At 35.7% G+C, this 14,917-nt stretch overlaps 2 protein-coding genes, 1 long non-coding RNA gene and 1 pseudogene across 4 annotated transcripts; 1 reads left to right on the top strand and 3 right to left on the bottom strand.

Annotated features, from left to right (window-relative positions):
* Positions 1-312: 312 nt before the first annotated feature.
* LOC122585971 (proline-rich receptor-like protein kinase PERK1) lies at positions 313-3,364 on the top strand. Its single transcript, XM_043758085.1, has 7 exons — positions 313-1,037; positions 1,300-1,845; positions 1,963-2,049; positions 2,150-2,220; positions 2,302-2,378; positions 2,477-2,624; positions 2,824-3,364. Exons 1-7 carry the CDS (start codon positions 413-415, stop codon positions 3,280-3,282), a joined length of 2,013 nt encoding a protein of 670 aa, XP_043614020.1. The 5' UTR covers positions 313-412; the 3' UTR covers positions 3,283-3,364.
* A 342-nt stretch (positions 3,365-3,706) lies between these two features.
* LOC122585972 (F-box/kelch-repeat protein At3g06240-like) lies at positions 3,707-6,280 on the bottom strand. Of its 2 annotated transcripts, none has more exons than XM_043758087.1 (3): positions 6,206-6,280; positions 4,646-5,885; positions 3,707-3,919 (listed from the first exon to the last, which is right to left on the bottom strand). In XM_043758087.1, the coding sequence occupies exon 2, from the start codon at positions 5,818-5,820 to the stop codon at positions 4,675-4,677; it is 1,146 nt and encodes a 381-aa protein (XP_043614022.1). In that variant the 5' UTR covers positions 5,821-5,885; positions 6,206-6,280; the 3' UTR covers positions 3,707-3,919; positions 4,646-4,674. The 2 variants fall into 2 exon arrangements, with proteins under 2 accessions (XP_043614022.1, XP_043614021.1); XM_043758086.1 differs by having other exon boundaries at positions 4,627-5,885.
* A 1,516-nt stretch (positions 6,281-7,796) lies between these two features.
* Positions 7,797-11,110, bottom strand: LOC122588907 (annotated as a pseudogene).
* Positions 11,111-11,427: 317 nt separating this feature from the next.
* Positions 11,428-14,544, bottom strand: LOC122585973. The gene is made up of 4 exons (XR_006321840.1): positions 14,248-14,544; positions 13,530-14,147; positions 12,453-12,703; positions 11,428-11,874 (listed from the first exon to the last, which is right to left on the bottom strand). It is a non-coding gene; the product is annotated as an uncharacterized LOC122585973 (long non-coding RNA).
* Between the last annotated feature and the right edge of the window lie 373 nt (positions 14,545-14,917).

A 14,917-nucleotide genomic window follows, 5' to 3' on the forward strand; every position in this document is an offset into this window, starting at 1 on the left:
GATCAACATTTAAATTTAGATAGATATTAATATCCGTAAATTTTATATTTTAATTTGTTTGTAATTATAATTATGAAATCTAATAACTTTCAATTTAATGAAATTAAGGTTTATGATTGGTCAATAAACTATTATTTTAAGTATATATAAAAATATACAAATGTCATAAAAAAAATGTGGTGATAGAAAGAGGACAAAAAGAACATCCGTGGCCCCTCCGCGTTGGCCCCACCCTGTAAAATTCACACGCTGTTATACTCCTTCAACTCGTTCCCTTTCATGGAATTTTTAAAATTAAATTTCATTCTTCTCAATTAACAACCAACCCATCATTTCTCACGCCTTTATTCACGCCTTCAAACACTCTCTCATCTCCGCCGCCGGTCGGCATATCAACAATCGTACATAGGTTATGTCTTCCCCGCCGCCGGCAACATCGCCACCCACTAACACCACCACTTCACCACCACCAGCACCCACCACTACCACCCCTTCCGCCCCTCCTCCATCATCATCTCCACCGCCGTCTCAACCACCACCTTCATCCCCACCACCCACACCTCCCGTCACATCACCACCTCCACCTGTCACTCTACCACCGTCCATTTCCCCTCCGGCCCCACCTCCACCATCTGGGTCTACCCCATTACCACCGTCCACTTCCCCTCCGGCCTCACCTTCACCTCCACCACCATCTGGGTCCACACCATCGACACCACCATCTGGGTCACCACCATCACCACCAGCTAGTACGTCACCACCACCACCCACACCATCAAGAAACAGCCCACCGGCGGGACGAAACACACCATCTCCGCCGCCACCGCCACCCAGAAGTGTGTCTTCTGGTCCACCGGCGGTAATGTCTCCGCCGTCTGATGGTGGTGGGATATCAACTGGGGCTGTTGTTGGGATTGCTGTTGCTGCTGTATTTATACTTGGTTTTTTTAGTATTCTTTTTATTTGCTGTAAGAAAAGAAAAAGAAGAACCACCCATGATCCTCCTTCCAATTATTATATCCCTCCTCCTCCCAAAGGTTAGAAATTCTTACACATATAACTTGATTTGTTCACATTTGCCATTTATATATGAACATTAGAACATATCAAATTACAATTATTAAAATGTTTGTGTATATATGTACATGTTATTTTGTGTATCATCATTTTTTATATACAATTGCGACAAATGAAAGAAACAATGTTAGAATACATGCTATTTTAGAATGTAATTTAAGTTGCATAAAATTAACAGAGGGGGGAAGTATTAAACATAGGTTGTGGTGTTTGTTGTTGCAGTTGATTCTTATGGTGGTGGACAACAACAATGGCAAAATAACGTGCCACCGCCAGGTGATCATGTCGTTATGATACCGCCAGTAAAACCTCCATTAATGGGAACTAGACCACAACAGTCACCAGCTAGATCACAATCTCCGCAGCCTCCGCCTTTTAGTAGTGGTGGTTCAGGGTCAAACTATTCTGCCGGTTCAAATGGAGTTCCACCGCTTACGCCTGGTTTGTCGTTGGGGTTTTCAAAGAGTACGTTTTCTTATGAAGAGCTAGCGATGGCTACGGATGGGTTTTCTGAATCGAATGTTCTTGGACAAGGTGGGTTTGGGTATGTTTATAAAGGGGTGCTTCCAAATGGAAAAGAGGTGGCTGTTAAGTCGTTGAAAGCTGGTAGTGGACAGGGTGAGCGCGAGTTTCAAGCTGAGGTCGAGATTATTAGTCGAGTCCATCACAAACATCTTGTTTCATTGGTTGGATATTGCATTAGTGGTGATCAAAGAATGCTTGTTTATGAGTTTGTACCCAACAATACTTTGGAATTCCATTTACATGGTATGTTATTTTCAGTAATCAGACCAACTATTAAGTCTTCTTTTGTTAGTTTTTGTCTAATAATTTTGTTAAAAATGAAAACCGTCCCGTTTAATTAACGTGATTCTAATGTATCAGGGAAGAATCGCCCAGTGATGGAGTTTGCAACACGAATGCGTATTGCTCTTGGATCTGCAAAAGGACTGGCTTATCTTCATGAGGACTGTAAGTTTGCTTGTTTTTTCTAAGGTTTGTCTTTGTGTATGTTAAAAAACCATGAGAGAGGTTATTCGCTGTTTTTTGAGTGCCTTTTGTGTCTTTGCAGGCCATCCGAAGATCATTCATCGTGATATCAAGGCTGCTAATATTCTTATTGATTACAATTTTGAAGCAAAGGTATATTTTTTTATTTTTGTATCTCCCTTTTGCGCATTTTGGTGTCTACGGTGCATTTATATGGTTGAATTGATTTTTCAGGTTGCTGATTTTGGGCTTGCCAAGATCACTTCTGATGTAGCTACTCATGTCTCTACCCGAGTGATGGGAACTTTTGGGTATGCTTGTTTTCTTGTTTTTACAAGCCTGAAGTACTTTAATTTTAAGGTTTGATGACTTTTAGCTCATGCATTTGTTATGAATCTGAAATGTGTAGTTATCTAGCACCAGAGTATGCATCTTCGGGCAAATTGAGTGAGAAATCTGATGTTTTCTCGTATGGGGTCATGCTCTTGGAATTGATTACAGGCCGCAGGCCGGTTGATTCTGCAAATGCTTTTATGGATGATAGTTTAGTTGACTGGGTAAGTAAGATTCAATTTTGATGATGCTTGATTTGTTTTTGCAAATCGATTTTAAGTCGCAACACTATACTCACAAACATACCTTATAACCTAGAGTGTGTTATGTTACAAGTCATTATTTGATTTTGATGATTCAGTATCACATCAAAACACTTCAGAAGTCAAAAAGCTTATATCTTTAGTGTCATCGAAATTACAGGCAAGACCACTGCTAACCCGGGCTTTGGAAGATGGAAACCTAAATGCCATTGTTGACCCACGTTTACGAGACTACAACCAGACTGAGATGGCTAGGATGGTATCATGTGCAGCTGTGTGTGTCCGTCACTCGGCTCGCCGCCGACCTAAGATGAGCCAGGTGGTCCGAGCATTAGAAGATGACGTATCTCTTGCTGATCTAGATGAGGGGATCAAGCCAGGGCACAGCTCAGTCTACAGTGAGAGCTCAGACTATGACACTGCCCAATACAACAAAGACATGGTCAAGTTCAGAAAAATGGCTCTGGGCACACAAGAATATGCCACTGGTGAGTTCAGCCAACCTACAAGTGAATATGGGCTGAACCCATCAGGCTCAAGTAGCGAAGGGCGGAACACACGAGAAATGGAAATGGGTAGGTTGAGGAAGGATAGTGGCGGTTATAGCGACGGGTTTTGATTTTGACAGGAATTGTACAAAAGTTTATGCTAATTTTTTGATTAAATTTCTATTTTTATATAGTTTGATTGTTATTGGGTTATTTCTTTTTGAAATGATACATAAAATATATATATTCAATATACCATCTTTTAATTTGAAAAATTCAAAGGGTTTTGCTAAATTGGTTAGACTTTTGTGTTGTTTTCCTTTAGACGTTAGAATATGAATTTTGACAGTTGGTTTTATGGTTATTTTATAAGAAGGTTTGACAAAAAAAAATTGTAGCTGTCATCTGTGACTTTCTCTACGTCGTTTATTGATTGCACGTTTTATGGCTTATGCTGACAAATGGGTGTGACATTGAAAATTCTTGGGACAATTTCAACTTGGATTCTAATCCAACCAATTCGGTTCGATTTATTTTTAAGAAATTATAGACAACTTTTGAAACTAGTAAGGTGAACTCAAATTAAAGTTAACTTGAATATCATTACAAACATTGTTTATTTACTTTATCCCAACATGTGGGTATATTAATAATAGCTATGAGTAATCTTTTTGCCAGAAAGACCATTGCAGCACCATAATCAAGCCTGGATATTGCCTCTACTTCTGGATCAACAGTTGGCCCCTCACATCAGCACAAAGACAAAGACTGCTCATGGAAAAAAGACCACCTAATTAAGATAATGGTGTACAACACAACAAAAAAACAGATGATATAAAACAGAACATACTAACAAAAACTTAGCAGATTTATTTACTAAGAGACTACCCAATGGGACCCGACCCTCACTCGTCTGGTGTGGAGGGACTAGTAAACACCATTGGGTGGGACTAATCCTCCACTCGTCCCTCGCACTCGTCTGCCCCACTCGTTCCTGCAGGGACAAGTTCATGTAGGTATTTTTTGCTTTTTTCTTTTATTATAATCCAATATACAAGGAAGACGCCAAAAAAAATTAGTGGGTTCAAAACTAGTCCTTGAGAGATGAGTGCATTGGGTGCATTTTGGGGGATCAGTCCTTGGAGTGTTTTTTGCTAATGTGGCGCTGACAGGGATGAGTCCTACCCATTGGGTAGCCTCTACTTAGCCAACTAGATTAGGAAAAAATCATCGATTCATTACAACACCAAATGCAAGCCTGGACAATGCCTCTAGTTCCTCACAGTCACATCAGGGCACAAAATTAAGATAATGGTGTAAAAAACAGCAAAAAAGCATATGATAGAGAAAAGAATAGACTAACAAAAACTTTGCATGTTTAATTTACTAAATAGTAACCAACTAGGTTAGATAAAATATAAGCTTCATAAACAGATCCAAATGTGCATAATTCAAATATGGATAGGCTTACAAACCTATTTCATATAACAGTACCAGTAGAAGATAACGCTCCAGAAGAGATATCAAACACGACATATATTTATAGGCGATATGAGACTTTCCTTGTATTTGAAACCCCATTCAACTTCTTCTTCTTCTTCTTCTTCTCCTTCTTCTTCTCCTTCTTGACACTCTAGCAGTTTAGACGAGTTTTTGGATGTATCGTAAATAAACATATGTCGATAGTCATCCTTGTTTATAAAAACAATAATTCTTCCGTCCTCGGTGATTTCGATACTATGAGATAAAGAGAAATAAGTCGGAGGTTCCAAACCTACTGCAAAAGAACATGCTTTTGACCATGAGTTACCAACGCCTTGTTCCTTCATTACCCACACATCAAAATTGAGAGTCTTGTCATCGGTGTTCGTGATCATCCATAGGCGTCCATTACACGTACCCAAATAACTTTCTTTATCGATGGTTGAATCAGGTTGATGTAGGTATGAAATTACCATCTTGTCAACATCGAGTGCCATGATCTTCGAAGAAATCATCCAATACAAATATCCTTTAAGAAAGGTACCTATATAGCCTTCAAAGTGACCATCTGGAATAGTGATTGCTGGTTTGCTCCATGAACGAGTTTTAAGATTCAATACCTCACAAGAACTCGTAATGTTCCCCGAAACTCTAAACCTTCTAAATCTAACAAGTTTCATCTCATCTGGGGCTGCACCATAACCAAATCCGTATAAATGGAGGCCACCAGGCAAAGGGGAATACGGATCTTTAAATATCTCATGAATACCGGTAAACGGATTAAACAAGATGATATGCTCTTCATAAGAGCTTTCTCTGTAAACATCAAACGTAGCTAAATCCTTAACAGCCAACAGGATAATTCCACTGAATGTTCCGACAATTTTTATAAATCTATCATCCCAGTTTCTCATAGTGGGAAGATCCTTGAACGTTGAAAACTCTACATTTGTAACTGAACCATTACTTCCGTCTAATATCTTGATAAACATAATAGGATTATATCTATCTGATGTGTGACGACATAGAGTGAGCCTTGATGATGGTCTTGACATCATAAAAGAGGGATCTGAAATCAGACGATTCCAACGTTTGGATACACATCGGGACTGCCCCATTGGCTTGGGTGGTAGTCGGGAGAGTATCTTGCGAAGGATTTCATCAGGCATATCATCAATGTCAGTCATCTTAGGTTACTCGGTCTCCCAACAACAAATACCTAGTCGTCAATTTATTTATCTAACCTTTTAACCTGACATATATAGCGGGTAACAAATTACAACGAGTTATTAATTTCACATAAAGTATTATGTGATATATATCACGCAGGCTATTATCATATTTATTTTTTAAATGTGTAGCAAGCTCATGTATTCTAAAAACGAGGAATTTTAAATAAGAATTTTCAATAATGTAATTTAAATAGTCGCCTCAGCATATATACATAACATATTCTATTCTTACGATTCTATTTAGTATTTTTCTCATGTATGTTTGATTTTACATTAAGGACTCAATTATAAATATAAATACTATATAATATATATATATATAAACATAAGAGAATCATACCGTGGGGAAAAAAGGAGCTCACAAAGCAGATGCAGGACGGCAGATTTGAGACATTCGCAGTAAATTAAATAGTATTACGGTTGCTGGGGATTAGGGATTTAGGTAGGTCTGTCTGGAAGAAGATTGGGCCTTCATCGAATTAGAAATTGGGCTTCTAAAATTAATCTAAAATTAATAAGTTTGGACTTTAGATATCTATCCAAAACTCACAAGTTATATTGTTTTTTATTTTTGTAAAATTAACATGGTATCCGTGTAATGTGACGGTAATAACGGTTGTGTGATGGAGGAGACGGATGGTGATGGTGGCGGCATTATATGGTGTAGATAATTGATGTAAATGTGTGCTTTAAAGAGAGTAGTGGTGATATTTTATAATATAAAAGACTGATTGTGTAATCTAGTTGGTAGTAATTTAATTCATTAATGGTAGTTTGGTAATTCGCATTTCTTATTTTTTTTTTAAAACTTTCAAACATGATGGTTATAGTTTTTATATAGATTGGTGCTCGCGTAATGCAGCGGCGGTGACAGTGTGGTTATTGACGTAAAAATAATTTCATCGCAGTCGACGATGTGATGAATTTTTGTTGTGGGATGTGAAAGAGGGGAGGAAGGGACGAACTGTGAATTATGATTTTTTCTATTTATTTCTACGTGAGGAAAAGATGGAGGTGTAATTTTTTTAAGGGTATTTTAGTCACAGTCTATAAAATTAAAATAATGATGTATTAAGATGCAGGAAAATTAGACATATCAGGTTCTTAAATTTAAGGGAGAGATGTTAAATTTGTTTTATAAGAAAGTATAGATATAGATAGTCTTATAGAAGTATAGATGAACACTATATTGTTGATGACATAGTTAACAATTTGGTAATATTAGAATGTGAACCTATAATTGATCGAGTTATATTTCGAAAATAAATATAATATTGTTGTGAAGTTAAATCATCTTTTTTATCTAATATGATTAGAACGATTTACAGATATAAAGAAAAGTTAATTAATTTGTGTTTCTAAACAATGTTTTCTGGTTTTCTTGTGTGGGGTCATGTTCTTAATACAGGCCGCAGGTCGATTGCAACTGTTAATACTTTTATGGATGGTAGTTTAGTTGACTAGGTAAGTAAAAAATCAATTTTGATGATACTTGTTTTTCAAACCGATTATCAAATCGCAAAACACTTTTTTTAATGTTTGGAGAAACAATTCTGGCATCTTGATTGCCAAAGTCGCATATTGGATTGAATACATCGGGTTTTCATCCTAATTAGTTGCGAACATTGAGTCCATTATCTGATTTTGATGGTTCGGTATCACATTTTTGAAACACTTAGAAATCCAAAAAGCTTATATCTTTAGTGTACTTAAGAAGCAATTGTTAACTATGTTTACGAGATGAGTATATTGGTCAAGAATATCATTTACAAAGAGATTTTAAAGATTTTAATTTGGTCAGTTCAACGAACCAATGTCTATATACTTGTACAGCATTAATAATAGCCAAGGATACCAAAATCTATCGTTATGGCATAACGTACTGTTAAACCGTGTGAAATCAAATTACGATCATACAAAAGTTTGTGATGTAAAACGAGAATTAGTATGAACCAATTACTATTATCCCATGACATGATAAAAAAAACTTTAACCTATAGTGTATTTAACAGCAGCCTTCATTAGCTTAAGTTAGAATTACGAACAAAATGAAGTGCATCAGATCCTACTTGTGTAATAAAATTGTCTGTTGACCCAAAAAAGAGTTGCCAGAACCGAACAGATGAAAATAGAAGCAAGGACAAAGTTTGATATTGGTCTTATGGACAGCCTGAAACTTGTGCTAGTTTCTTCAAGAACGGTAGAGAATTGCTTGTAACACTTTGACTCTTGATTGACCAAGCAGTTACCCATCGAACCCGAGAAGGAACAAGGTCAAGTTCGTCATTTAACCTGCTTCCCAAATCCGGCATGTGCCCACCACCATATAGTATCGCCATCTTCTTTTGGCCATTTTTAATGGCTCTTTCGAGTGCTTGTGTTGCAGCCCTGTTTCACTCACCAATGATGACTGAGTTCTCCTCTACATCTGTCATTACCATTGTAAAACTGAACAGAAAGATTATACCCAGTCACCATAAATGCAGGTTTTGATAAGTAACAAAATTTCATTTACTAACGCCCCATGAAACTTGATGGTACATGTCTTGGGTTTGGGTCCTTAAATTCTTTTCTTTTTACCATGGTGGCAAAATGAGATAAGAGGGCAATGAAACGGGTAATTTTCATATATGTTAGGGTTAAGTATCTAGAAGTGTAAGTAACTTTTACATTTTTCCTATTGTGTGAATGTGACTTTTATTTGGTTCATTGTATGTAACTAACCTGCTAAATTTGAACGATTAATGTAAAATTTTTACGTTGACCAATCAAAAACTTCTACGTGGCAGCTCATATGGTGTGCCACGTATACACTTTTACATTAATCGTTCAGTTAGCGAGTTAATTACATACAATGAACCAAATGAAAGTTACATTCACACAATAGAATAAGTGTAAAAGTTACTTACACCCCCAGATACTAAACCCTATCTGTTAAACACCTAGGTTGACACAACACTTTTTGACACTATTTATTTTAAGTGATCGTCGTGTCAAATTTAATTTAAGTTATTCTATTCCAATAACAATTACAATTTTTTTTGTAAGGGTTCCTAATTAAATCAGGAAACAGTTACGTGGATGACTTTCAACATATTTGACCCATTTGTAGCTAGTTTTTTTTAATAAGACCGTTATAGATAACATGACTAGAAAGTTAAAACACTCCAGTCCAATGGGCCATCGAACAACAAAGGCAAGTAGTCCTATAAAGATACTAGATTTTCTAGGATGCTATCCATGTTAACCTGAACATTTTGAACATAACTTATACGTAATTTCTAGGGTTTAGTATCCGAAAGCGTAAGGAACTTTTACACATTTCCTATTGTATGAATGAAACTTACATTTGGTGCATTGTAGGAAGAAACTTTGTAAAACTGTTCGAATTATGTAACATTTTTATATGCATCAATCAGAAACTTACACGTGGCAGCTCATATCTTTTGCCACGTATACAGTTTTACATTATTTGAACAATTTTCGAAAGTTTCTTCCTACAATGCACCAAATATAAGTTACATTCATACAATAGTAAAAGTATAAAAGTTTTTTTCACTTCTAGATACTAAACCCTAATTTCTAGTGTATATGATGTTTTGATTGGAATATTAAGATCAAATGCAGTTTGCTTAACCCAAAACAAAATTGTATTGATCACCAGTTTATAGCAAAAAAATTTTCTGAAATACTACAATAATTCATTATTTGTGACATGTCCTTGCAACATTTCCTGCTGTTATTATTGCTTGATTTTTTTCACTATTGGTCGGACTGCCGGGTCTAGGATGGGTCAACCGGCACTACCTCAAAACCAGACCGAACCTGGCCCAATAAAACATGGGCCAGTCATCAGGTTAGGTTTCTTGTAATTTATGGGTTGCGGGACTGTCCGGTCCATCACTGGTCTGGGCCTATTTTCGGCCCATGATGAACCCTAAGAATCACAACTACCTACTATGAATTTATGATGGTAATGGTTTGGGTCTCAAGATTCTAAGAATTTCTCACATAAGTAGGATATTTAGGTATTTAACTAGTAGTAAACAACTAACCACTACTAGAAAATCAAATATTGCAATTCGTTATAACATCAAAAAAGATAGTAGAAGACTTACTCGAATGTTAATATTTTTGCCAGAGTGACCTTTATTGCAGAAACAAAATCAAGCCTAGATGATGCATTAATGCCTCTAGTTCTGGATTATCAGTTGGCTCATCACCCACATCAGCACAAAGACTGCTAATGAAAACAGGTCAACAAGAGGTATAGGTAGCACACGGAAGGCCCATAATAGTATAGATATCCATGGACCAAGTTCTTCAGGGATTGAAGTGGCGTGTACATTGCTTTCTTTGATCGGAGTGTCATATCTCTTGTAGATGTAAAAAGGCTCTCACCTTTTTCCATCTGGAACAGATGAAAGAATAATCACCTTTAGTTAATTGTGAAATAGGATTTAACTCTTGATTGTAAAAAGATCACTAAAAATAATAGAGGTAGCTATTTTGACACATTTATATGTGAATGGGTTCCCAAAAGGGTCGAATAAAAATTTAAGCTTGAAGGGAATGTGTTAAACAAGTTAAAAGTTCTCCGAAGTCCTTTCATTCAAACATGTTAACCATTATCACAGCAATATTACAATTTAAGTAATCATGCTTAACACATTCTAAATTTGTGTATATATTTTTTAAGGGAAATGATATATCTTCCTAAAAATTAGCCTAATAATCATCCTAACAATCTTAAAACATGACAAGTGTAACTCAATTATTCTCTTTCCTGATTGTATCCTTTGATTTTGCCACTTGTCATCATTATATTATTAGGAGGATTATTGGGCTATTTAGTTAGGAGGATTAATCATTTTCCATTGTTTAATATAGAACAAATATGTTAGCAGCAGATGCCGGTTTGGACCCGTCTAAAATGATGGGGTAAAAACCAAACAGAACCCAATATGGCCATTGTGCTAACCTACCAATCGCAACCCTCTAACAAACAAGAGTGAAAGACAAAAAGTGATTGCACCTGAAGTAGCTTGAAGATTTCAAAGTCGAGATCATTGTGGTACCAATCATGTGGATCGTAATTAAGACAATCTAGTTGGAAATCAAGCATGAGAACTCTAGCCATTTGTCGTTGAGAAAACCTTGTAATAATAGAACCCCAAGAGCGTGAATTTGTAAGCTTTCTGGTTGCTGAAGGGTTTCTTTGATTTTCTAAACTTTCCCGAGAATGTTAACTTTGCGGTATCCTTTGGGGCCGGTAATGAGGGTAGCGTGTGGATCGTGGGTTCAAGTTCTGTGTACTGCCTGTTAGGATGTCAATATGAATTCTGGAGTCATCTAATAGCTAATTTGTCGTTATAAAAACAAAAGTTCCATTGAACTGAATAATCTTACATACTGAGCCCATAATAAATTTTACTTCTGTAAATCTAAACTTGAAACTTTTTAACATTGTAAAACATATACCTAAACTGATTCTAAAACTATCATGATAATAAGCACTACGAGAATGAACTTATTTTCCCGAAAATAATTTATGAAATCTTTTTGAAAACAAAAATTATTGAACTTAACTTCATTATAAATTCAAGTATTCAGTCCCCTTTGATGATTTTTCATGATAAATAAGATAACTATTGATTTGACTATTCAATAAAAATAAACGATATTTTTGATAGAAGTTGATATATCATATATGTATTGATATATGTTATAGCTAGGTATCATACCCATGCTTCGCTGTGGAGACATGTTAATAAATGATGAACTAAGTGTAAACAGACTTCATTCTTAGATACTAAATTGTAGGTATTGTTTGATGGTAGTTACAAAAGAATATCATTGGTTAAGCTACCTAGTTCCTACATTACTAAATAAAAGGTTAATGGATCTGAGAGATGACACAAAAGAAGCCTCAATTAAACTTTCTGAATTGTGGCAGGTTCCTCTCTATTGATGCTTCCATCACCTGCCTTCTTCTTTTCCTTAGGGTAGCTTAACAAGAAATAGTTCAAATGAGTCAAAAGTTGTTCATTGTATCTATAAATGCATAAAACTTACCAGAACATCTTATTGAAAGTCAGATAATTACTGATACAATATCATTTTTGCAACCATATTTGACTGCCAAATTAGGTAAGGTAATTAATGTATTCATACCACTATAAAGGAACAAAAACACTCCCCTCCATTCAATACAAGTTGCAAAAGTTTCCTATTTCTCGTATCAAACTCCATCCACCATAAGAAAAAATGCTACACTTTCTAATCTGGATTTCACCAATATATTTTTCCTTTTCCTTTTGTTAACACGATTCTTTCCTAAATCTAAATCTTTCAGTAACATAAATCAAGAGATATTGGGGGCTTTTATTTTGACTCGCATGTTCAAGAGATATTGGGGGCTTTTATTTTGACTCGCATGTTCTCTTAAGTTTGTCTTCTTAAAGTATTCGATCATTAGATGCCAAACCATTTTCCTCAAACTAAACTATTTTTACTTGGAGGAAATATGACAGATACTACCCTGTATAGGCAGATTGCAGAAAGGGCAAGGAAGTAATTTTACTCACCGACTATGTCCTCCAAACCATGGTAAGCATATAAACAAAATCTTTTTGCTTCGAAGCTCCCTTGCAAACATCCAAAAGACTTGATTCTCGTGGCAAAGTCACCATTACAATCACTTGTTGCAACTTGCAAGCACATTGCAAGCACAACACCGTCTTTTTTCACCCTCTCTTTGGATCCATTTTAGGGATGCTTAACTGCCTCCGGTGCTTCAACTTCTTTGCCTTTTATCCGGCAACGTAGTATCAGCAACCTTGATTTGACCATCACGTAAAGTTAGAGAACAATCAAATATAAATGGATCAAACTGGGGAATGTTATTTTTTCTTTAATTTTTAAACAATCAAACTTATAACTGAGAAGGTACGTTTACAGCAAGATTGGGAGCCACAGCTGCCACACCCAAGAGACTGATACTGCTAGCCCAAAGAGGTATGAATAAAGATAAAGATAAAGGTTTACGTAAACAAAGCGTATTTTCTTGAAATTAACCTACTGAATTATTTATTCAGACACTAATTAGTTATCATAAGCAAATAGAATTTGGACGGTGTTTCTATTCAATACAGCATGACCCATTTCAAAATATACCCAGAGTACCCATTGCCCAACCCAACCTGCACAAACTGCCCATTTATCCATCTTAACATGAAGTCAACAGAAAAATGGATAAACCGTTTCTGGTCAATTCAGCTAACCAATTTTAAATCAATATTCAGATAACACATCATCCAATCCAACTTGCAAGACCTACACATTTAAAAATCCTACTGAAATATTAATTTAAGCAGATAAATTATCGTTGAAATAATGAGACGCTATAATCATATGACAACGTTTTTGGTCAACCTGACCCGACCCAACCCTAGCTACACGACCTACCCATTTATCTACCTATATATCCAGTTATCCACATAAGTAGCAAGTGGCTTGCAGCAACCAACTGCTGTGTCATTTTGGATGCTAGAATGTTCACTTAACCATCTTTAAATTTTCTAATTAGTAAGTTATGTTTTCATGACAAATATAGATGGCATGTATATGAAATGAAAGATATAGATGCCAGCTTAAGTGCTAACCAGATTCTTTAATGTTGTGACTTTTTTGCCTGTGGATATCGATAGTCTGAGCGTCCTTATGTCACGTATATGAAACAGATAAGGCCCTTTGTTCGAGTAACTAAAACATAGTCACATAAATTTTAATCCACTTTCAACATAGTCACATAAATTTTGGTCCATCCTATACAATGCATAAACTCTCATGCATTACCTATGATATATCCTAATAAAATGAAATGCTATTAATAAAACATAAAAATACATAGCTGATAACGAAAAATAAATAGAATCGAAGTTGCATCAACAGCAGAAGAAACAATAAAATACAAAGGGAAGCAACCATATAATACATTTGCAGAATTAGCTGCAAAGAAAAAACATGAACACTAACACAAAATAATATAAGAACACCTTATACCATGTTCTGCATTTACTCACTGAGCTAATCCTTGGTAGATTTGCTATATTCTTACAATATAAGAAAATAAAACATTAACTAGTTATAGATTGTCCAGACTCCAGAAGAGTAGTATGTGTCAGAACAGAGCTTCAATAACAGGGGTCTAGATTGTCTAGAAGAGTACCAAAATTATCAACAGCAACCAGTACGATAAATCCCCAATATAGTCAAAACCCCTGTTTTCGAACAAAAAGTAAAATCAAAAGGAATCCAACTGTTCAAGATAAACCGCCAACCGTGGGTCAAAGTAAAAGGAGAGAACAGAGAGGGGCACACCAGCTATACCGACAGTTAATAGGAGAGAAGAGGCGTCGTGGAGAAGATAGAAGAAGATGCTAATGATTTTGCCAAATACAGTTGCATTGTTTTTTAGTATCACAATTGTAAAAATTGATTCTATACAAAATTGTAATTGTAGATATTGCCTTATAACAGAACCGTCTTAAAAGTCATCATGTAACAATGGGTATTTGGCTAATGATGATGATGCCGTCTTGATCAGATCCAAACAACATAGAACCTCTAGAAAAAATCAGTATATGGAGATATGAATAATGAAACCAAAGTGCATAATATCTCATTAAAAAAACCCAACCCCTCCAATTAATTATTGTAATTATTTTGGAAAATATAAAACTGATAAACTCTTTTGCTGAAACTTCACAATTAAGATTAGAGTTAATTACTGATACTTAACGTTTGCGCCATATTACTGGTTTCATACCTTTCCTTTCGAAATTACGCTGATCATACCCAACGTATGCAAATTTCCACTCGGACCATACTGGAGGCTAACGCCGTCACGTGGCCGTTAAAAACCCTCTCACGTGACTTGCACGTGAGGGATAAAGATGTAATATCCCGTTTATTAATTACTTAAATGGTATCTAATCTTTGCACGATATTGCTGATTTCATACCTAATGTTTTTCTTAATTACTTAAATG

This window comes from Erigeron canadensis, chromosome 1 (genome assembly GCF_010389155.1).
Source record: "Erigeron canadensis isolate Cc75 chromosome 1, C_canadensis_v1, whole genome shotgun sequence".
NCBI classification, from domain to species: Eukaryota; Viridiplantae; Streptophyta; class Magnoliopsida; order Asterales; family Asteraceae; genus Erigeron; species Erigeron canadensis.

Coding starts and splice junctions, on each gene's coding strand:
- LOC122585971 (XM_043758085.1), top strand. CDS start 413: ATGTCTTCCCCGCCGCCGGCAACATCGCCACCCACTAACACCACCACT. Junction 1,038..1,299: donor TATCCCTCCTCCTCCCAAAG/GTTAGAAATTCT, acceptor TTGTTGTTGCAG/TTGATTCTTATGGTGGTGGA. Junction 2,050..2,149: donor GGCTTATCTTCATGAGGACT/GTAAGTTTGCTT, acceptor GTGTCTTTGCAG/GCCATCCGAAGATCATTCAT.
- LOC122585972 (XM_043758087.1), bottom strand. CDS start 5,820: ATGACTGACATTGATGATATGCCTGATGAAATCCTTCGCAAGATACTC.